The following is a 24,856-nucleotide window of genomic DNA, read 5'->3' as shown; positions in this document are numbered from 1 at the left end:
TAATTTATGAAACAGAAACTAAAAAAGACAGCCTCACAGCATGTTAATCAAATGTAACATACCCATACTGCCAACCAACAATGATTAGGGAAGTGTGGAAATGAATACAAGGAGAAGAGTTCTAGCCTGTGTATATCCATTGGGTAAAAAAAAAGATAGTCCGGTACACGAAGCTCCCGATAATGTGGGGTCCCGGGAAAAGGTTTGTTGTATGCAACTTACCCTGCTTTGCAAGAGATTATTTCCATGACTCGAACCTACGACCTTCAGGTCATACGGCAATAATTTTACCGTTATGTGAAGGCTCCCCTTCTATGTATATCCATTGGGTAATAGGAGAAAAAGTAAAATTCACTAGATAGACTAAAATGGATAACTAAGTCATGGTTAACTCACGAGACAAAATTGTGTTCGATGTAGGGTATCAATGTTTACCCATGGAAACAGAAGCATGTCCTTATTTCATCAATCTCAGTTTCTAAAAAACTTTAATCTCTTTGTAAATGATCTCTGCCTTTCATGGATTAAAAATTCGCCTGAGTTGTTGAGCAAAGGCGAAACTTCTCATTGAGTCCAACCCAAGATAATAGAACAATGGTTGGAGGCTTCCTCTAAGGTCAGTCAACCTTCCACGGCATTTTATTATGCTCCACGATATTAACCAAAGGACTCCTAATATTTTTCACTTATTTTAATAATTAAGATATGTAAAATGGATTATATGAGAAACATACACATGCTTGTCATTTTGTGATGTTGAGATGTTTAGTTTATGTCATTATGTATGTCTGTGAGATGTCTATTCTTGATTTCTGTTTGTGGACTTCTAAGCATATATTATTATGTGATGAAGGGAACTCATGTGATAGTTCGACAACATACTGGGCGCATAACTGTGATTGGTGATGAGAGGATAGGGGTGATATACTATGTGTATCAACATGTGAATAACGATACAGCATATTATTCAAGATGTTTTATACCTATTTGCAATTAAATCTATTTTAATAGAAGTTAAAGCTTATGGCAAACTAATAAAAATTAATAATAATGACCAAGGTTTAAAATATCGAATTGTGTCGAGATTTCGATCCCGGATCGAAACGATACAATTTCGATATCGTATCGTACCGTACCAGTATAGTTTCGATATTTTTAAAATATAAAATATATTAATTAAAAATAAAAATTTCAATCTAAATATTTAAAAATAAAAGGATAATTTTATGATACTTTAATTAAGTCTATTTAAATTATCCCCAACTATAGATAGGAGTTGATTATTAAAATCTAAGTTTAAAAAAAACCAATGTGCGACCGCAACTTGGCGTGCGCGATCGTGGGCACGCGCGACGCCTCCGGAAGTGTAGCCGAACCCGAGCAATGCCCCTGGACAATATCCCTGCCGGAACACTAGTGCCGGTGCCGGTGTCGATCCGCTAACAGAATGAAAATTTTCGCCAATATAGAGCAAAACGGCTCGAGGTTTCAATCCTTGATAATGGCATATCCTAGAAAGAGATCGAGTCCAATGACGTAGAAGGATCTATATAACCGACTCCACTTAGTGGGATAAGGCTTGATTATTATTTGACATATAATGTCTGTTTACAAGGATATTGTATAGACTTAACTTATATTGATAGTGTCAAATATGAAAATGGATAACCATATTTTCCATAAAAGAGCAAAGGATCTTACTCATCCATGTCACCAGTGAATGTAGAAAACCCATTATGTGTATACATCATTGATGGGAGCGAGTGAAATTGGAAGCCATCAATATGATATTCTGCAATCCACCTTTTCAAATGTATTGGTTAGAGAAAAGAAGATGAAATATTTATACATACAAGTATAGAAGAGCTGTATTTTAGAAAATAGGCAGTACCATTTCAAGTTAGATAAAAGAAAGTGTAGCACGTCAACATCCCCATATTTAAACATCCTGGTACCCCAGTATTTATGGTGGCCTCGTTTCCCTGACAAAAAAATCAAGATATCCTAAGAGAATTACAGAAAAGTCCACAAGATCTATGGCACCTAGGATTTGAAAGGTTAAAACTTGAAATTCAAAAACTCAAAGGAAACAGTACAGATTAACTTAAACTAAATACGAGTGAAAATAAAGACTAGAGACAATTTTGGTGTATCTAAGAACTAATAATTGAATCACTTTCCAAAAAGAAATACAAGAGAAATAGAAGAGCATATAAATCTAAGCTATCAGCAAGGTAAGAAAAACTCTCTTGAGGACCTTACGGTCAAGCAGAAGGGTCCTCCCCACAGACTAACAAGATCAAATGACATTCATTGTCTCTTTCTCAATATTGTTCCAAATTTTGTAACCAAAGTGTAAATAGATAGAGAGAAATACAATGCTCAATGAACCAAAAATTTCCATGGAACAAATTATATGTGGAAGAATTTCTCAAGGATTTCAACAACTCAAAAGTAGTTCTTTAGTCAATGTACCTATTGTATTTTTGCAGAGAAACAAAAGAATTATTTCTGTGTACTTATACAAGAGCTTTATTTCTGTTCAAGATCATCATCCTACATCAATACACAAGGTTTTCACGTTTCAACAAAACCAAGTTGAAAAGTTGAAATGCATTTCCTTTCATTCAAAATCAACTTCAACCTTTTGTTTTTTCCTTGTTATTTACTCATCGTCAATTAGCAGCACGTACACAGGCAAATAGGCAATTCGCTAGTTAAAAACCAATTCAAGAAAACAATCTTTTTGACAATTTGGAATCATTAATGGTGCAATTATCTGCCAAGAATAAAAAGTGCCTTGGTTTCACATCCATCTTGGTTGTGATAAAAAATGAGAAATAAAGAAAGAGAATAGGCAAGCACTAGCAGTGTAACATCAGCTTAATTATAAACCATACAAATGGGTATCACCAACATTGGTTGAATAGATAAATCAAGCTGAAAAAATCATACCAGTCTGAAAGTAGCAGTCATTTGATCCATCAAATAGTGACAATCCAACTGACTCATCTGCTGATGCATAGGAATGAACGATATCTAGAAACACCAAAATCCCAAGTCCTGCAAAGAAAAAGGCAAATGCTAATATCATACAACTGTAAGATGATAGCAACCTCATGAATCACAATGAACATTGGGCTAAAGAAAAACTATTAAAAGCATACCATGTGCTTCATCGACCAATTTTTTGAAATCATCTGGAGTCCCAAATCTACTACTAACAGCAAAGAAATTTGTAACCTGAAGTTCAAAATGGGCTTAACACATGGTATGGGAATCACAGCAAAAGCAAGCCCTAAAGGCACGATTAGGAAATATTGCACTACTACTTGATTTAAATTTATTTTGTCCGACTGTCTAAATAGAGTAGGTCAACTCCAACAAACCATGCCAAATGAAACTAGAAATATTAAATGCCACTTAATCTAAATTTATTTTCTCATCGTCAAAATAGAGGTTGGCTCCAGCAGATGATGCCAAAATGGAACTGGCTTGCAAGTTGGAATGAATTCATTAATTGCAGTTTTTAATTGTTTTAAAAGGTGGTCACTTGAGCCACCTAGGCGGTTTTGCAAGGGACTGCTATGCTTAGTAGTTAGACAATCCCTATTAGGCGATCCTTTTCAAAGGAAACCAAGACGGATTTCCTAGGCGGTCCAAGTAGGTCTTAGGAAAAAAATATCTTTTTCTATATGTTGTTAGCTCACCCTACTTTTCTGCATTAGCCCACCCAAGTGACCCAACACTCCTTATTCATCCATTCCTCCCACCTCAAACAACTTCTTTGTCCTTTTTTGCTTGTACCCATTTTCAGACTATTTTTTGTTCTTATATTCCCTAGGGGAGTTCCCTGTTCTCTTGTCGTTTTTTCTCAAATTCATTGTTATCTTAGTCTTAGCACCAAAATGTTTCTTTTCCAGATTTTGTGGCTTTGTAACTATTTTTGTTGGTTGCAATGTGATATATGAAATGTTTCATAGTTGATTGCTGTTATGTGTTTATTGTTTATTTATAAACTTATTTAGATTGATCAAAGATACAATTGTTATACATATAATCTTTTTTAATTGAGTATATTTTTATTATTTTAATGTCAACTGCCTCAGCCCCACCTACTGCCTAGGCACTAGGAAGTGGGCACCACCTACCGCCTTTTAATACCTTGCAATCTTTGATCAGGATTATTGGAGCACAGTAGGCTTAATAGGACATGAAATTGGATCCTCTGAACCATGGTCGCTACTGTCAACTAATGTCCATTGTAATGCAAACCGATTCATATGGTCGGAAATAAATAGATACTTCATTTTGCACTAAATTTAGCATTCAAATTATATACTGTCAGAGAAATTGCCAAAATTTATGATATCTCAATGAATAATTGTAAGGTATTGATTTCCAATCCCCAATGAGCAACCTAGATGGATGATCCCCACTGATATTAGATCATTAAATCCCGCAGAACCTGATGAAAAAGTATGATGCTTATTACAAGGTATCCCAATAACCACCAGTTTGCTGACTTTATTCTGGTTCCTTGGTAGTCGAATCATTGAAAACTACTTGCTCTCTTAGATATAGAATTCTGAGATGGATCTTCTCCAAAGAAAAACTGCATACATGGCAGTTTTGAAGCTCTATGAGTATTATTACTGATGAACAATCTGGCTTCTGAGGAAAAGAGGAAGAATGTATTTCCCACCTTTAATCGGTTGCAATTTTGCATCTTATTGTTGATTTTGTCTCTTGTCTAAGTAGCTCATTCAAATACTGAAGACACTCTTTGGGCTATACCATCTCTCTGGTAAATAGCCTAGACAATGTAGCTGCAATCTTAATATTGGATGGCTGTATCACATTTGGACGAAGAGAAATGCAAAGATTTTCCAGCAAATTGCTACCTTCCTTGTGTCATTTGACATACTGTTTTGAAATAGTGAGCTCTGGAGAACTAATTACTAGATTGTAAATCCTAGTGTACTCTTCTGCTCATTTTTTGCACTTTGCTATGCCATTTTTTTTGGTATTATGTGCATTCTAACTCTTGGAATCTAGACACTCCACTAATGGTTTTTCCAGTTTCTCACTTTAAACCTGTGTTTGCTAGGATGGAATGATCAGTAAAAGGAAACAAGTGGTGGGAAAGATAAGTGGAACCCAACTGTCCCTCTATTTTCATGGAGAGATAGGATGGAAGGAAAAGGTAGGGGAAACATTTCCCCATTTTGGCCCAATTTCACCTCCATCCAAATTGGGCAGAACACTCCAATTGGGCCAAAATGTCATCAATTTTAGCACCAAAATGAATTAATTTTTAACTTTTTGTTTAACTGATTATTATTCTTTATTTTGTTTGTTTTTATAAAATCAATTTACCAAAAATTTAAGTTTCCTCCCTCTTTATTTCCTTCCAAAGAAATGTTGGGAAAATTCCTCCACTAGTTTCATTCTCTTCGAGAATCAAAACAAGGGATAATTTTCCTTATCTATTCCCTACAAATTTATTTCAGTCTCCTACTTTCTCTCTCTCTCTCTTGGAAACAGGGCCTAAAAGAAAATGCAACCACCAAATTCAACAAATACTAAGAGCCCATCCACATATAGAAACATCTGCTCCTGTATAGAAAGGAAAATAAAAGTTGGCTTACATATTTCTTGCCTCTTTTATTTAAAAAGCATGCATTATGACCTTAGTTTAAGATTATTTGCAAACAAGTCAAGGACACATTCTCACTGATCTTGTAGAAACTACATGCATTATGACCTTAGTTTAAGATTATTTGCAAACAAGTCAAGGACACATTCTCACTGATCTTGTAGAAACTACATGCATTATGACCTTAGTTTAAGATTATTTGCAAACAAGTCAAGGACACATTCTCACTGATCTCGTAGAAACTGCTTAATGATCATAGGGCCAATGTGGTAAAACATGAATCAATATCAGTAACAAACTAAGTAGTAAATACAGTTTTTCCCACAAGAAATAAAATTACTAGACATGCTATTTCGCCATAATTTTTGTTAACAAATGGAAAAATAGAGAACTAACCAAACATTTAAAACACTCATGCAATATAGAAGGAAAAGGACATAAAAATATTAACCTCACATATAACTAGGATAATACTAAATATTCAGAGCATCAGATTTTTTAAAAAATGAGAAGTTAACTAGTTACTTGAGAAAAAAACAACTTACTTTATATCCAACAGAGGAATAATCTTTATGCTCAACAACCCCAAATAATTGAATGGCATTATATCCTGCACTTTTCACGTGTGGCAGTACCTGCAAAGAAGTTAAAAATAGCTATGTAATTCTTTATATTGTTTGGTTATTATACATTGGCATAACTAGCCTCTTTTCTGATCCAAAATCTTCTCATTCTTCCCTTTTAGTTCTCTATCCTAATATTTTTATTTCAATAGTAATAAATGCTAAAAAATTACTCTCAGGGTTCAAAACACTGTTCAAACAGCCACATGCAATTGTATAGGCGTTTTAGACAAGAGAGTGCATTGTCTATCCAATATGTGGTCTCTTTAGGTGAGCAGGCTAGTCGCCCATCTGTGCATAAAAAGGAAAAAATATTGGTGCGGATCATTGATGATCCAAAACTTAATGAAAACTTTTGTAACGATTTTTTCTCCAAAAAAGAAGATTAATTACAGTGATTGTGAAACACTAAACTATGTCTTTGATGTGGTAGCACATAATAAGGGTTGATTTAACAATTTATTTTGCAAGGATAAACATTTAAGATGTTAACTATATGCATGTTATTAACAATATAGTATGTGTTATATGTTGAATAATTGTTATAATTTTTTTTACATAAAATTATGAATTAGATAGATTGATTAGCATACCTTTCTAGATATATGTTTGTCATCTTATTAATATATGACTAGGTATTGTTGTCGCATACTGCATATTCGCTATGCAATTAATTAACCGTCAAACAGTTAGAAATGTCTTTTAAAACCTTGATTAGGTACCCTCTCTCCCAACATTTGTGTGACATTTCTCCACAGTTAATTTAATCCATGGTTCATCATAAATTCACTCAACTGGTTTCATCATCTTCAACACTATAGTATTATCTTTTTTTCAAATCTTCTTTCATCTCAATTCAATATTGGATCGTATTTGCTAGTCTCATAATCTATGCTGAAAATTACTCATACTCTCTCAACACATTCTCCATTCTATCCATTTAAAGAAAGATGACACTGAAGTTTATCTCTCATTTGTATTTGGTTCACATTTCTTCATGTTCAGAGCTTCAATTTTCTAACCTCCGTGTAAAGGGCAGTCAAGGAAATTATAATTCTGAAGCATGTAAACCTTGGGCTTTGACATCAAACCATCAAAGTCTCTTGGGTTGCGCATTAGTGTTAAGTCTTCTCCAAGAGGGCATGATCAACATCAAACGTCTGAGTATGAATGACTATGTTTCTATTTAGAGACTTGATTGCTAATTTCTTAGCTAGCTTGGCATGTTTGATATACATGTTCTAACATAAGAGGAATGTTATGGTAATAATCCCAGATGAGTTATCGAGTCATTAGTTATAATGCTAAGTATTTATATATGTGGGTGCATGGTTTAAAATTTCGTACCTCTCAGCACTGCAGGGTCGCAGAGGTGCCATGATGGGTCACGGAGGCGCCACGCCCATGGCAACCTTTGTAGGGTCGCGGAGGCAGTCTTTGCTCATGGGACATTGGGTGATGCACGGACTTGAGGCAGCAATGGAGGGGTTGGTCATTGGCAACGGGGAATAGGAAGGGCGACAACGACATTGCTACTGCTCATGGAAGGCGACAACGATGTTGCTATTGCTCATGGAAGGAAGGACAGTGTCTGCGATCAGACGCGCAAAGGGGACATGAGACATCGTGCGAGCGCGAGGTAGTGGAAACTTAGGTTTTCTAATTAAATTTAGATTAATAATTTCAACCAACTCACAAGTTTAGTCAAACCCTGATAGAACTATCCCATTAACCTAATATATATATATATATATATATATATATATAAATTCTGAAAATATATTTATTTATTTAACCATACGACGACGTCGCGATCTCGTATTTTTTCTTTTTTAAAAAAAATTATTTTTATTTTTTTAATATTTAGGTTAAATTTTTTTATTTTTAGTTAATATATTTTATATTTAAAAATTACCGAAACCATATCGGCACGACATGCTATGGTATTGAAACCATATCGTTCCGATTACTTAAACTCTAATACGGGTCGAAATTTTAAACCATGTGTGGATCTAACTAATTGCTTTTGTATTGAAGAAACTATTCCTCTAGCCTAATCGATTTGATATAATACTAAGTTTTACCTTAGAGGTGAACTCGTTAAAGGATGATATCTTTGGTTCTGATCCACTTATTCCAACATGGCACTCATATATACGAAGGGACTTTGGAAGTTTTGGCTTCTTGTATCTCCAATTGTACATATCCTCTGGAGGTGGTTCCCAGTGAACTGCATAAGCTTCTTTTCCATCTGCTTCTGAAAGTAACCACCCATATAAAATCAACAAAAAGCAAAATTAAGTATAATCAAATAGGTGTCTTTGGCTCACCACTAATAAATGGATTATCTGATCTAAACTATTTTGATTATTAGAGAACACAGATGTCAAGATACATGTGAATGTTTGATATAAAAAGCATTTGAAAGTTACATTTGAGAAGAAGAGGAGGCAAAGAATAAACAGGCTCTCTAGGAAAATTCTTCCAGGAGACAGAGAAGCTCACTTTCTGTATTCTTGTCTCATATCACTTTCTGTTCATTGTCCAACTTATACTTTATGTATGTAAACTTTTTTTTTGTAAGAGCATCTGAAAGGTACAATTGAGAAGTAGAGGAAGCAAAGAATAAACAGGCTCTCTATACAAGTTCTTCTAAGCAGAGAAAGCTCAGTTGTGTTCGTCTCTTATATCAGTTCCTGTTTCAGTCATAATCCAAAAGTCCAACTTGGACTTCTATAATTGACTGAATTCAACAGTTGAAATCAGGTTTCTCTTTGAACACTGATCTAACAAGGATTAAGCCTGGAATTGTACTTCCTCTTTTTCTTACTTCACTTGAGTCTCTCTTACCTAAATTAAACTCTATGGACTTATATGCCATATGTCACATATCTCTATACATGATGGACAAAAGATATAAAATTGGCTTCAGCATGTTTATCTAAAAGTATTGGAATAGTACATTTGTTCAGTAAGTCATACAGATTGCAGGTATCATGCTTCATATGCAACCAGCACGGCATATCTAAGATCACTGAGATTATCTTACCAACATAAATCCACACAAAAGAAACAATCTTTCATCTCACGTGTCTACGTTGCCCAAGCCCAAAAATAAGATGAAAAAAACACATGTATCCAACTTCAAATATAATAAAAATATATTGAAAACAAAAAAACAAATTTAGTATTTGTTTTTTTAACAAATGTTCAATAAGACAACTGATTTTGATCCCTATACGATACGAAAAAGATGGAAGATTGAGTTAAATGTTCACAAACAGCATAAATATGATCTTTAGGTTAAAAAAATTTAGAAGATCAGAATACCACCACCCATTGGATTAATCAAAATGTGGTGGATCATTAAATAAACAACACCTATAATATATTTTTATGCTGCAACAAAGAAAAATGTTTATATAGAAAACAAATGAAAGTTACTGTAGAAAAGGATTACTAGGGGCGAAAAACAATAAATATAGTTAATCGTCAACAATTAAGCATAGCCCTGCTTAATGTTTTGATCTGTATTGACACAAAATAAGTGATGATGCTAACAAGTGTCCAGACCAATACATGGGTGGCGTGAACAAAGTATCATGTGTTCATTCATAGTATGAAAAATCAGGCAATCAAGCCCCAATAACGAATAATAAAATCAGTAAATAGTGCCTCTAATAATAATTAGCTCTCTTGTGGTTTTTTTCTACCCCTTTCAGCTCTATTTAAACCATCCTAGCCACTCTCCTCCCTCAAATTCTCTCCTCTGAAGCTCCCCTAATCTTTCTCAAAAACTTTAAATCTCTAAACTCAATTTCCCTTGTTTTCCCCCCAGCTTTAAAATATTCGGCCAACATCAACCTTTTGGGTGGTATTACACTGGTGTATCATACCGGCATTCAGCACAGGGTGGTATATTGACCCATTGGTTGTTTGTTGTTGGCCTTTGTATTATCCTCCAATTCTGTTTCAAACATCATTTTTTATCTTTTGATAAGATAAACTCAAATACGCATCAGAATAATATTTTACATTATGTAACAGAATCCACAGTCCAGTACACTTGGAGTAGAACAGTTCATACTAGTCATTTCCACCCATACAGTAACTAAAAATCTTCTAAAGTCAGTTTGAATTTGAAATCCCATATTCAAAATTCTCACATTTTCCCAGGGTATTATTGCACCTGTGATTATGTCCTACCTTGTTAAAGAGCATGATTAAGTGAACAGCCAATATTTTGCACTTGATATGTTTAATTAGCTCTTCTTCTTGGAATTTATGGATCAGCATGGCTGTATAACCTGTGTCATCGATCCGTCAAGTCCTCATATTATACAAATGAAGTATTCATTTAAGCTACCTGGAGCTTTTGGCATCCTTCTCAAAAGTGGAACAGCTTAGCTGCGTGGCATGGAAGTTGCTTATGGAATCTTCAAGCAGCATTCTTAATTTAGGTCTTAAACCTTCTAATTTTGCCTGCTACTCACTTGAAGATTTTATATACTTCCATTATACAATTGTATATGCAAAATCAAATAATTATAAATATAGATGACGAATAAGACAGAGGAAGCAAATTACCTTGCCTTATGGTTTCCACTGTGAAGAATGGTTTACGACTACAGTTCAGGTTGGTGATGGGTGGAGGGGCATTTTGAGAAACATGTGCACCATTTGGGTATTTGGTGAAGTTGGATGCTCTTTGATAAAATGTCGAGGAAAAATTATTACACAGTTTCATTCGATTTATAATTAATAAATCAAGATTGAAAATAAATTTTATATTAATTGATTGAGATGAATTGGTATAGAAGAAAAACTAAATATACTATTTAAATCACTTGTTATGTTTGGATTGACGAACAAATACTCTTACAAATGTTTCTATATTTTCATTTACAGTAAAATTATTTTTAGTTTAATATTTGATATATGAATATGTAATTGGAGGGATAACACATGACCAATAGAGGGGCATGAAGTGGAGTTGGTCTTTATGCAGATTATGGTATCCAGCTGAATTTGCATTGGAATATCATTTTTTATAGTTTATTTTAAAATTTTACTATGTTTTTAGATAAATTTTATATACAAATATGATAGATTCAATAATTATTTTATCATTTTTAAATTTAAACATTATTACAGATAAATTTACTTGTTATTTGATTTGGTTTGCAATCAACCAAATCAAACTAAAACCAAATTTTATTTTGATTTGCACTATCCTAATCTAATCGAATTTTTCTAGTAAAAAAATAAATGCAATCTAATGTTTATTCAATAATTCCTTTTAATCAAAATAATAAACATATCTACAAAGGTTTAATTTTATTGTAATTTTATATATAATTTAAAATCATATTTTTATTTTTCAATAAAATCTTTTTTATATAGTTTATTTGAATTAAATCTGATTTTCATAAAGTAAAGATAAATGAACATGTAGGTCAAATTGGTCAAAAAAGTATAGGGACCAAACATATTCAATATAAAATGAAGCATTCTACTAATTATAACCAAACAAGGAATGAAATTAATTGTTATACTTTTCATTCTACTCCACTCTCGTTCTCATTCATATTCCAGTTCATTCTGCTCCTTGAAACCAAACACAGCCTAGTAAGTTAGTAATTGGAGCGCCAATGATCACTAGTTGGTCAATTATCCTTATATGGTTATCAAATTATGAAAAATCCAAACAAATGAAACTCTTATATTCTAATTCTATTCAAGAATATTTGTCTCGAAATTTCTATTTGAGAATCCCATATAATGTGGATGTTTATTTTCAATTTTAGGCTATTTATCTCTTTGACATTGCATGGATCCTGGATAAGACTAGTTACAGCCTGCAAACCTAGCTAGGAAAAGCTTACTATGGGAAATATAATAGTGAACTTAAGGATCTACCTTCATCCCAAGCAACAGACAAGCTTAACAACTAGGGCACAGATCAGGAAACATCTTAAGTTTTCACCTAGGAAAAAAAACATGCATATGGCATACAGAAGCTAGGTAGTGATATGAAGATAGAAAATGCATTGATAATCAAGGCAAGCCCAACAAACCAAGTGACACCATCTAAAATCTATGTACTTTTGACAGGGTCACATGCTAATGAATGGTCTTTGAATACATTTCTGACTTGGAAGCCAGTAAAGCTAAGACAGATTGCTTTGCTGAATCAAATATAATGCAAGTCATAATTTGTAATTTGGATCAAAGTAGAATCATAATAAAAAGCAGTACGCTGCACAAAAGAAAATTCGTGTGAACTGTAAGAAAATAAGCAGAATGATCATCTTTAACAAACAAAGTGATATACCTGGCTGAACATATGTAGCCCAAGCTGGAACTCTTTCCAGTGCTCCCTCAGGAGTATTGAAGTAAACCCTATACCTACTTCCATGTGGAATTGCAGGAATGTATTTTTTCAGCCATGCTCTGCGCCCTTTACGCATTTCTACCCAGTAATCAAGAGGAGGCTTCTTTGCTTTAAATTTTGCTGTTGAGACTGGATCTCCTATAACACTGAAGACATCAAACTTGTTTCCCTTATCAATTACTTCAAATCGAGGATGATCGTTAGGACCAAAATTTGAGGCTCTTCTCCATTGATTGTATCGTGTTTCAGCATCTTGTAATTGACCTAATTCTTCTTCAGTCTGGGGGCCATTAGGGCCAAACATCTGCTCATACAACTTGGCAACCATCTCCATGCGTGATTTACGGGACCAAACCTCTCCAGGTTCCCAATAGTCATCATTCATTTTCTTTAGCAATTCTTCAGCATTAATATTATTGTCACCTTTGTCATATTCATCCACATAATTATACTCTTGAAAATAATATTCATCTGGTTCTTCGCCATCCCTTAACTTATCTTCCAGAATGATAAACCAATATCCAAAATCATCATGGCCCAAGTGTCCCTCTCTAGCACTGTTTTCTACCGGTGACCACCCATTGAAGTCACCAACAAGTGAACAATATCGAGCACCTAAGTTTGGAAAACTTGAGTAAATAAGCAATTAAAAAATTTTAAAAATCCACAATTTTGGTTCCTTTTAAACAAATTATTAAGTCTCCAGTAACTCTAAGTAACAGGCAGACTAATGAAAACTAGAAGATATAGTTTTGAGGGAATGGTGCAAGAGAATTATCATATGGCATCACATGTCTCAATGGAAAAGAGGATGACCTAAATCAAGTAATAATAGATTCAAACAAAAAACAAACTTACTGAGTTCAATAACAGATCTTTTATCTGAAATCTTGAAGAAAGATCAACAGCTCACAAAATGGTATTGGCAGAAATAAGAATTAAGGTAAAAAATATGGTACTGAAAGTATTGAAATCAATGATTAATATGCAGTAATTGCATAATATGGACAGCAAAAGATGTGTCTAGACACCAAAGGAATGAAGGTGAAACAGAAATTCTGACTGAAACAGAAAACAAGTAGCAGAATAGACAAACAGGGCGGTAAGAAAATAATACCAAAAACTTGAAGATAAACAACTAATGCAATTCTACTACTGTAATGATTGACAGCAAGAAAATATCGACACCACCAAAAACTTGACGGCAAATATCAAATGCAATTCTACCAGTGCAATAATCAGAGGCAAGAAAATATATAAATAACAACGAAAGCTTATTAAAGAGAAGTTAGACAACAAGTTGATCTGTACTCCCTATGTGGCTATAAAGGACCAACTTGCGGATGCGTTTACAAAGGGCTTAATAGACACTACTTTTCAATGATTATATCCAAGCTATGAATGGATAATATCTATTCACCAGCTTAAAGGGAAGTGCTGGAAAGTTGACAACTATTTTAGGATAATTTCTAATTTTATAGGAAAAGGTTAATCATGGAAATACCTTGACATGGGGATCACAGAAATCCCTTGATATGGGGATCATGAAAATCTCTTGATCAAATTTAGGGATAAAATAATTTTAATTTTTCTTCTATTTTTCTAGTTTTCTAGTTTCTATACAATATCAATGTACAATGTATATATACTCATCATTGTGCATAATGAAAAAAGCAAGAAAGAATTTTATTCCACATTTCTTGTCAGTTAGCTTTAATTTAGCAAATGAGATTCATAAACTAGAATGATGATCTTTTGATAATGCAGAGGGAAAACCTGCAAAGCCCCTAGTTAAAACATAATACCTGGAGCCCACTCCATGAAGTCCACACGGTGCTGTCTGTGCCTGTGCATGCCCAAGATCTCATACCTATCTCAACAAACAGTATACAGGCATATTAACCCTCATCTTTTTTTCAAATCTAAAGATAGCATGAAGTACTTACTAGCATTGTACTTACCCAGAAGCCGAGTCTCTCATATCTATAAACCTAGAATACAAATCGAATCGGCGGTCCTTCAATGCCTTATATCTAACCGTCAAAGAACATAACGTGAGGAAAACAATTTCTGGGAGAAGTACAAAGTAGAGATGATAGTGACGGAGCACCGGTCTCGGAGGAACTGAGCAAAAGCGCGGTGAGAGATGCCAAATCTGGAGAGAAACCCAACGGGATCGATCTCGGGCTCCGACTTCCTGCTGCTGGAGCTACGCGGCGGGTTCTTCTGTCGCTGTTGCAGAGAAGACGGCTTCTCCTCTGGAGACGAGCAGCATTTCCACGTTCGTCGGGGAGGGGAACCGCTCCTTCCGACACCTCCACGGGTGAGGTTTACACCGAGAGTGGGCAGAGCCGGGAAGGGCGCTGGGCGAGGGTTTGGAGGAAGGAAGGACGGCGTCGACGAGATAAAGACGGAGGAGGGCATCGCGGCGGTGTAGGTTCGGAAGGTTCGGGAACGTTCGAGGTGCGCACTACCACTGGGAGGCGACGGCCGTCAACCTCTTGGAGCAACGGGCAGAAGGCTTGGTGATAAGGCCGAGACTTGCAGTAGAGGGGGGGTTTATGAACAATTTCACTTTGCTTCTCGATTTTTCTCGAATTGCAGTTCACACCTATAATTTGCAAGACGGGATAAAAATATTTTCCCATGACTCGATCAGCACATTTTCAGTCAACCAATGGCTTAGTCAATTAGGATTTAATAAGCTCTGGAATAAAAATACAGCAGTAAGTAAGATGTTCAATAATTTACTTAAATATTCATGATTTAAATTTTAATTATGATATATTATAAAATATTTTATTTCAGTGAGATAAAAATAATGAGAGGTTGATTATTAGACGTAGAGTCGTCAATTTGAGTCACATACTCATTGGATTGACCCACTTTGTCAAACAATGTAAGTAAGTTGGATTAGTATTTTATCAATCTATTTTAAGATAAGTTCATATGGATTCCTCCGCTTGGGTCCGCGATCAGCCTGAGCCCGCCCGCTGTGGATTTGAGTTTAAGAAACTTATTTTTTTCTAAAATTTAAAATAAAAATGAAAATTTTAATGAGCTTGTGAACTTAATCCAGCTAATTCACAATCAAACTTTAAAATTTTTAATATTTATATATATTTTTTTATTTTTTTTTTCTTAGATGGACTAGGAGCTTAAGTCACTTAATTCCGCAATCAAAACATAAAAATTTCAATCTTATCTTATAGATATCGCAGGATAATGTTTATCTACTAAAATGTATCCAAGTATATATTTGATATATTAATGACTCTTAAGTAAAAAATATTAAGTTAAGAATCATTCTCAATTATATTTTACCATGCACAAGTTTAATTCAAGTAGTTATTGATGTGCTGAAGTATGTGATATATTCTCTTCAATAAAAGGTAGAATTCATCACCTCCAGTTTCATACGGTCAATTACGATCATTTGTGAGGAAGTAAATCAAAAAGTTACAGTTGACCACGATGAAGGAGGGCATTATCTCAACTTCGTCAAGATTCGACCCTTATCTTTATTTCAATCAACTCAGTTATGTCCTGGAGACGTGTGATGTATTCTCCCATTTAGGAGGGAGTGATAAGTCATCTATTGATTAATCCCTTGTCTCCATGACTCTAGCAACATGCTTGACAACAAATGTAAAATTGATGTCTATAAATTTGTCTGAACATAATCATGTCTATAAATATGTGATCGCTTATGACTATCATATAGCAAAAATATATATAGCTCATGTTGGTCATGCCGTAAAATAGTTATCAATTTGAGCTCATCGTGATAAGGGCTAGATTTCAACATCACCATATGTTATCTCACATCTTGTTAATTTATCACTAAAAGGCTCTTTTATAATCAACCAATCATATGAAATAATTATTGAAAATTTGAATGGAAAACAAAAAGAAGAGGTGGATGGAAAAGAGCTTTCATTATGAATGAAAATTTTAATCTCACATTGAGAGTTTTAATGTATTATAGTTGATTTATAATAGATAATAAATATTAAAGTTGTGAATATATATATTGGGAGAGGCTCTCTCACACCTACCCTTTCAAGGTACAAATTCAGGGCCTAGACTTGTTTGCGTCAAATGTCAAAGATCTTTTATTTGTTGCAAAGCTTGCAAACCTTTATTTGGCACTCGGTAAATTTGTCGAAACTCGGCAACTCGCTCATGCCACACTCAGGCCACTCGGATCTCGAGAGCACTCTACATTCAACTAGTGGTGTCCCACTCAGATAACCCAACAGCTCGGCCTAACCAACCCAACCTAGCAATTGAGATTATCTATCAGCAAAGACCATCTCGATAGATAAGATTGAAATTAAATTCTTATATATAAAATGTTCTAATCAACCATGGGGAGAAAGTTAGAAAACACTCTTCTATCTTATCATGCTGAATCTGACTCGATTCTTGACGGAGGAACCTCCCAAGCTGACACAGGATGTTACTGATGTCCAGACCATTAGTGTAGTGGAAGCATGGAATCATGCAAAGTTTTTATGCCAAAACTACATCCTCAACTGTCTTGCCGAGGACAAGAAAAACAAGACAAAGGATGTTGGAGACAAAAAGTTCATTGTTGATCGATTCCTGGATGGTAATCAGCCAAGGCAAGGAGCTTCAAGTGATCCTACATGAAATTCACTCAGAGGACATGGTGCTGAGTGAAACCTTCCACATGACTATTATCATTGAGAAGCTGCCACCCAGTTGGAAGGACTTCAAAACTACATGAAGCACAAGTAAAAGGAGATGAATGTCGAGGAACTCGTTATTAGACTTCGCATTGAGAAAGACAATCAAAGTTAAAAGAGGAAAATGTTCTCTCAGGCTACTAGAAAAGTCAACATGGTCGAGCATGATTAAAACTTGAAATGAAAGAATCTCAAATCTTTCAAAGTAGGACCCAGAAGAGGCATTAAGAAGAAATTCTTTGGGAAATACTACAACTGTGACCGAGTCTGTCACAAGTCCTTGGAATGCAAGAAGTTGAGGAAGAAGCGTAGGGCCAACCTGATGGAAAAAATTGAAGGATCAGACATGGACCTTTGTGTTAGTCTCGAAAGTGAATCTGGTGGGCCGAAGACAATGGTGGATTGATACCAGTGTCACCTAACATGTGTGCTCTAACAAGGAGTTGATCCACAACTTTGAAGAATTCAAAGATAGAAAAAAAGTTGTTAATAGGGAACTCAACAACCTCTAACATCAAGGGTCAAGGGAAAGTAGCGTCAAAAATGACCTCGGATAAGGAGCTTCACTTTGAACAATGTATTGTATATTCCACATATTTGAAAGAATCTAATATCCGGATCACTTTTAAATTAGCATAGCTTTTGCATTGTTTTTGAGTCAGACAGAATTGCTCTGTTCAAAAATGGAATGTTTAAAGAAAAAGACGGTAACTAATAGACTGTTTAAGCTAATGATCATAGGCCTAAAATTAATAAAAATGAAAGTTATTTAGTTTATATGTTTCAGTCTTTTTTTTATGACATGGTAGACTATGATATGTTAACTACGATGTATTACATAGATTAATTAACATGTAAAACATATATACACTCCACCTTGACCTAAAACACAAGTGTGATACTTGTGTTGAAGTTAAATGATGAGATCATCCTTTCAACATGTTGAAAGAAGTAGTGAACCACTTGGCCTAAGCACACTTACCTGTGCAACTTAAAAGGTATATCGACACGTGGTGGAACAACTACTTTATCACTTTTATAGATGATAACACAAAATATTATTGTGTATCTTCTCAAAAGGAAAGATGAAGTTATAAAAATGATAAAATGGTTGAATATCAACTTAATAAAATGATTAAGATAGCTTGAAGTGATCAAGACGTGAATGTTCTAATTAACCTTTTGCAAGAGTACTTATGGAGGAAGCTGTGTTAACAGCTAATTAGTGGTGTCCGAAAGAAAATAGATAAAGGTCCATATGAGTTATGGAATGGACAACAACCATCCTACAAATATTTATTTGTGAATGTGGGGGTGACTTGCAAAAATTTTGGTGTCTGATCCGAAAAAGGATTAAGATAGGACCAAAGACTATTGATTGTATGTTTATTGGATATGTACATAACAATATCTATCGGTTCCTTATGTATGAATTTCAAATACCGAAGATACACAAGAACTTGATTATTGAATTGAGAAATGATTCCATTCTTCAAATGTTTCTCAACATATAAACCACAAGAAGAAGAAGAAGTAAATGAACCAATTGAGCTCAAGCTCAAATGAAGTAAAAGAGCTTGGGTACAAGCTTAGTTCACTGTGACCGACTCGTGCTTGGTGGTGATCGCGATCTACCATTGCATCCTCGGAAACAAACACCCAACGTGACCTCCGAAGCACTATTGAGGGGTGGGGATGAGTCTGTTTTAAAGAAACTATGTCAAATGCATACCTCAACATCTCTTTTCGATCGACTCGATAACTCAGACAATCGAGAGATTCAACCTTTGACTCGACACTCTACTCCCGAACTTGGCACTTGCACGAGAGCACTCAATGTCCCACTTGGAAGCACTTTGCATCTCGACTTAATACTTGGCAGGAGCACTAGGCATCCCACTCGGGAGCACTAGGTGTCCTGGCTCGACACTCAAGGGATTCGGCCTCTAACTTAGCACTCTACTTCTCGACTTGGCACTAGTGCAAGAGCACTCAATGTCCCACTCAGAAACACTCAATATCCCGACTCAACATTCGGCGAGAGCACTAGGCATCTCGACTCGACACTCAACAAGAGCATTCGATGTCCCAACTCGGCATTCGACATCCGCGCGAGAGCACTCGGCGTCCCAACTCGACACTCAACGTGAGCACTCAACATCCCACTCAAGAGCACTCGACGTCTTGACTCAGCACTTGACATTCGCATAAGAACATCCCACTCGAGAGCACTCGATGTCTCGACTCAACACTTACATTTGCGCGGGAGCACTCAACATCCCATTTAGGAGCATTTGACATCACCGACTCGACACTTGACTCGCTCGGGCGATACTCAACTTCCCACTCAAGCTCGAGAAACACTCAAGCCGCTCAAATCTCATAGTACTTTGGACCACTCAGGAGCACTCAACATTTGGCCAACAACATCCCACTCGAACTTGAACAACCCAACAGCTCGGCCTAACTAACCTAGTCGGATGACTTGAAATTATCAACTTACAGTCGTCTCAATAGATAAGATTGAATTTGAATTCCTATATATTTTAAATTCAATAGATTCATTGTAACTCCAACAAATATCTCCAAGATCATACAATATAATCCAACAATAATAAGATTACTAATAAAAATAAGTAATCTCATTAATTTAAAATGCAAGTATATAACAGTAATTCTCTAATTATAATCTGATTTCTTTAGAACACTATTGCTATTAAAATCATTATAACATCGTGGCAAATCTAACGAAAGGAAGAAACCAACTGGATCTGTAAATCAAGAAATGTTACGGGAAAACCTAGGCAGATAGTTAACTTTCATCTCCAAATAACACACTCTCAGGAATTCACATCAGTACTGAGTCTCCAATCAGTTGCTAGTTATTCTATAAAGTCGAAGTCACGTACAGAAGAGGGACAAGAAGATATTTAATACAATTCCTTGATAAGGATAACCATCTATAATCGATTGTGAAACAATAGCAGATCCTCAGTGCCATGCTACTTGGGCTTCAGCTTTAGGGAAGCACTGCAAATCACAATCAAAAGTATCCATTTATCGAATGACAATCAGGTTTCAGTTACTTACCCTACTGTTTGAAAAAGGAGAGATGGAAGCTGTACCTGTTGATACAAAATCGCTTTCCGGTAGGTGGTGGCCCATCTTCAAAAACATGGCCAAGATGGGCATCACATGCAGCACAAAGAACTTCTGTCCTGGGCATGAAAATGATCGACATGTCCAACTTGGATTCCACATTGTTGCCGATTGGTTCGTAGTAGGATGGCCAACCAGTTCCACTGTCAAATTTCGTAGTTGATCTGGAAAATGGAAGCAAAATGTCTTTTAAGCAAAATATTGAAATGGATCTGTTTGGATGAATTTCTAAAACACAATACTTACTCGAACAATGGTGTATCGCAACATATGCAGTGGTAGGTTCCAGGGGTTTTAGTGTTCCAGTATTCCCTGATCAACAAACATTCACCATCAATAGACACATAGAGCAAATTTCAGAAGGATAAAAGGACATCAACCAATGTAGATAAAAGATTTACCCAGTGAAAGCCCTCTCAGTACCCTTCTGACGAGTAATGTAGTATTGTTCACTTGTCAATCGCTTCTTCCACTCTTCATCACTCAATGAGGCACGATTAACATTTATTGATTCTGCAAATTATTCAGCAAGGAGATCAGCATACATTCAACTCGAAATCTATAGGGAAAATGGCTTCCGAACAGAAGCTTGACCATTTACCTATTTAAATCATATGTGTATGCATGATACACCATTCGTATGAATATATACATATGTATCGAATCAATTATGAAAGAAAGGATTTCCATGACACTACCGAACTTCCATCACTTCCATTTTTTCAGAAAGCTCAAAAACATTTTTTTCTATTCACATGATCTCATATATATAGTTAAACATCACCCAAATAAATCTTTGATGCAAACAAATGATCTAAGTTTGTGTATTATAACCCTGTTGTAAGAGAATTCAATCACAATTGTAAAAGAATCTAGCTACTGTAAGATAATTTGACAAGGATTTAGGATTTTAATACACGACCTTAAACAATAAATATACTACATGAGTTAGAGTTATTGGTTGGACAATCTTTGCCAGAGATAGAGGGAAAATATTTGAATTTATAAAAAATCAAATTCAGACTTATCTGATGAGATGAGATGAGCGGATAATCTCAAGATGCCAAATAAAGAAGGATGAGCTGCTTGGGATGGTTGCCAAACAAGGTCGAGTTCCGAGTTAGAGTTGATTACCGACTGACTAGTCGGTAGAAAGAGTTGCCAAAACCTGCATGATGCAGTTTCCTTAAAACATATTCGTCCCCTTCGACGGTGCTATTTCTGTTTCCCAGGATAACAACAGCGGATCACGATCACCACCAAGCACAGATTGGTCACGACGAACTGAGATTGTACCCGAACGCTATCATAGATGAATCTGCCGAGTGAATGCACGATGGAAAGAAATGAGGGAACGAAGTGGATGGAGATTATTTGCTTGCACACACCTAGTCAAGATCATGACCTCCTCTTTTATAGGAGATCCAACCATAGGCAACATTAAATGACCGATTAATGATCATTTATTACCTTTACTCACCCGAATCAAAACGTCAACCGTTTCTGGAGGTTACAGATACGCCATTAACATCAATTAATGCATCCATTATGCAATTGAGCAGGTAACAAAATTGATGCGAGTGGCAAAACATTAATTCATTCACTTGGGTTAATGCAATCCAAGCCATGGATTTGCACCCTCTACACATCCACGCATGAGAGAGAGCCCCTCTCTATGCATTTGTTTACAACATACATGCATGTGATTCAATATAAACCAACAATAAGGTCATGAGACTCCCAATGTGGGACTAAAAAATCTCATGCACAATAGAGTCTCCTTCATCCACCTCTTATTATTTCCATTCAAATTTCCAACATTATCTGTATGTGATATGGAAATGAGAAGTTACCCTTGATAGTCTTTGTCCTTTTAGGTTAATTGTCCTCTTTTTGACCTTCAACAAGTTGAGAAAACAGTGTGAAGACCTTGCTTCGTTGGTGGAAGAGGGGATCATTCATCATGTATGTATATAGAATTATGTCTCTACCCGTAAAAGCCCAAATCAAATGGCCCACCAATTTTATCTTAAGTATCCAAAGCCCACACTAAATAGATCATAATTTGGCTCAATATGTCTCAACGACATGGGTTAATCCAACCTAATTTTGTAAATGTTTAAATCCATATCAACTAATGGTAGTTCATTTAATGAGAAAATTTTAACATCTTTACCATTATTTATTCAGTCACATAACAACTACTACTAACATTGAGCACAATAGCTATGGGTGGGTATCTAAAACCAAAAACCAACCGATCAAAACCAAAAAAATTCAGTTTATCAATTTGGTTTTGGTTTAAATACTAGTTACAATCGTTGGCTTAAATATGAACTTCTACAAATTGTTAAAATCGAACCAAAACATTAAGGTTTTTATAATATTATACACACACACACACATGTATATATACAGTTAAATTACTATGTTAATTATTATAGTTCCTTATTGTTATTACTTTTTAAATTCCGTAATTCTCATAAACCTCAAATTACAACAATCTTTATTATTAAGCTTAATAGGATTATTATCTGGAAACTAGTTTATCTTTATTTATTTTTAATCAACATTTCCAAACCGAACCTAAATAAAATTTTTGATTTGGTTTCAAATGGAATCAAAATGGTTTTGGTTTGAATTTTTTAGAACTCAATTTTTTTTTTGGTTTTCTTCATTAAAGTGATAAAAATTGAACCATGTGGATCCTTACTAATAGCACTCTACTCAGAACCACAGCATCTGCACTAACATTGGCAGACTACCATTCTTGTGCAAGTTCGCTGAACAAAGTGAAGGATCATCGTTAACGCAATTCAATAAAAAGGATAATTAATCCACAGTTATAGGAGGATAAATCCACCACATAAATTGACTAAACGAAAAATCAAGCATATCCCAGCATCATATCATCAATTAACGGAAAGAATCACGAAGCACAGTTTACCAGCGACCGGAGGGTTTATTAATATAGAGAAAGAAAGGCGATTCCTAGCTAGCCCATGGAATAAGGGAATAACCGAATAAGGGCAAAGAGGCGTTGTGGGCTTTTGCTGACCTGGGACTTTATCAGGCCTCTGGGATGAGAAAAAAGAACCCATGCTGCGGACGGACAAGCGCGCTCTTGAGACGCGGTGGCCACCGACGAGGGACCGGACGGCGGGCGATTGGGAGTAGCGCAGGTGAGGCGAGACGAAGGAAGGAAGGCTAGTCGCAGCGGGGACCGGACGAAGCATCGAGCGCACGGCCATCGCACCAATTTGACGGACACTGGCGAAAGAGAACTTTCGCGAAACTCAATATCGTCATTTTATACTTATATTTTTATTTAAAAATATATTTTTATATAATTTATTATTATTATTAATTGAAAATTTCTGGAACAGCAATTAAAAAAAAGAAATATTAGACGGTCTTTGTGATAGAAGTGATGCCACATGTATGGCTCTGATTTCCCCTTGGCTTTTGTTACATCGGCAGCACACGCCCGAGTTTCAGACACGATTCTTGTATCAGTGTCACAAAGATAACGGTTTACCTCGCGGTTTATGTCACGGAGAACGTTACGCCACCGTTCTCGCTCCTCGCCGAGATCAGTGCCGTGGTGGAATCGGCTTCCCGGACGTCGTCATTGGTCAGCCTGGCGGCCACAGAGCTCTGTGTCGTCACTTTGATGGCCGTGGTCGCCTTTCTCTGGGAAGCTAGGGCTTGTCCTTTGATTTTGCTTGCTCGGAGGGATCCTTAATAGAGGTCTTGGATCGCTTTGCAAGTTCTGGTGAGCATCGGATTTTTGACTCGTTGTCGGGCGATTCTTCTGCTCTTCCTCCTCTTCCAAGGTTTGATCCCAACTCAGTGTTACTTGCATTCTCTATTCTGTCACCACTTGTTGCGTCCGAAAATAAATTTCAGTTACATTAAACCAATAGAATATAATCACTTTATCTGAAAAATTTACTTCCAGGCCAAAACAAATATGCTGGTTTCAAAAATTGACTAATGCGTCCTCTAAAAGAGGTCGATTCCATTTATTGGTCAGAGTGTCTGACTACCACCAAACAACTAGACTTTTAAAAGTTGTTTCCGTTCATCTTGAGGTCTAGTATGAATGTTATGGCACCAACTTTGTTGAAAATTAACTAGTCCAGCAAGAAGGTATAGCCATTCAGCAAGTTCCAAGGTCGAGAATTGGTAATGATTTCGGTTGTGATTTTATAGTGGCTCAGCAATTGATGCAGATTTTTCAAGGTTTATCTTTCCTTGGGGGTTTCTCTATTTTTGTTCAAATTTTCGTTGTCAAACTGATTCACCT

General features: G+C 35.6%; 2 protein-coding genes across 3 annotated transcripts in view; both read right to left on the bottom strand.

Moving 5' to 3' along the window:
* The window catches only part of LOC141821166 (1,4-alpha-glucan-branching enzyme 3, chloroplastic/amyloplastic), a 29,477-nt gene extending 14,376 nt beyond the window's left edge, over positions 1-15,101 (bottom strand). For both annotated transcript variants that reach the window (XR_012601201.1, XM_074708549.1), the window contains exons 1-10: positions 14,787-15,101; positions 14,638-14,709; positions 14,482-14,546; positions 12,617-13,291; positions 8,367-8,539; positions 6,205-6,294; positions 3,168-3,243; positions 2,956-3,063; positions 1,892-1,982; positions 1,702-1,803 (exon numbers count right to left, since the gene is read on the bottom strand). Coding sequence is in view for 1 of the 2 variants with exons in the window: in XM_074708549.1 (XP_074564650.1) it covers positions 1,702-1,803; positions 1,892-1,982; positions 2,956-3,063; positions 3,168-3,243; positions 6,205-6,294; positions 8,367-8,539; positions 12,617-13,291; positions 14,482-14,546; positions 14,638-14,709; positions 14,787-15,100 (1,766 nt within the window). In the remaining variant the exon portion in view is untranslated. The remainder of the gene's footprint in view (positions 1-1,701; positions 1,804-1,891; positions 1,983-2,955; positions 3,064-3,167; positions 3,244-6,204; positions 6,295-8,366; positions 8,540-12,616; positions 13,292-14,481; positions 14,547-14,637; positions 14,710-14,786) is intronic.
* A 5,075-nt stretch (positions 15,102-20,176) lies between these two features.
* LOC141821802 (peptide methionine sulfoxide reductase B1, chloroplastic) lies at positions 20,177-23,826 on the bottom strand. The gene is made up of 5 exons (XM_074709173.1): positions 23,606-23,826; positions 20,949-21,060; positions 20,794-20,859; positions 20,514-20,711; positions 20,177-20,418 (listed from the first exon to the last, which is right to left on the bottom strand). Exons 1-5 carry the CDS (start codon positions 23,796-23,798, stop codon positions 20,391-20,393), a joined length of 597 nt encoding a protein of 198 aa, XP_074565274.1. The 5' UTR covers positions 23,799-23,826; the 3' UTR covers positions 20,177-20,390.
* Positions 23,827-24,856: the final 1,030 nt, after the last annotated feature.

This window comes from Curcuma longa, chromosome 2 (genome assembly GCF_044706935.1).
Source record: "Curcuma longa cultivar G26 ecotype Majalengka, Jawa Barat chromosome 2, ITB_CL_G26_1.1, whole genome shotgun sequence".
Taxonomy (NCBI): Eukaryota; Viridiplantae; Streptophyta; class Magnoliopsida; order Zingiberales; family Zingiberaceae; genus Curcuma; species Curcuma longa.
Note: the sequence above shows the minus strand (reverse complement) of the source record. Positions and strands in the feature narration are given on the sequence as shown.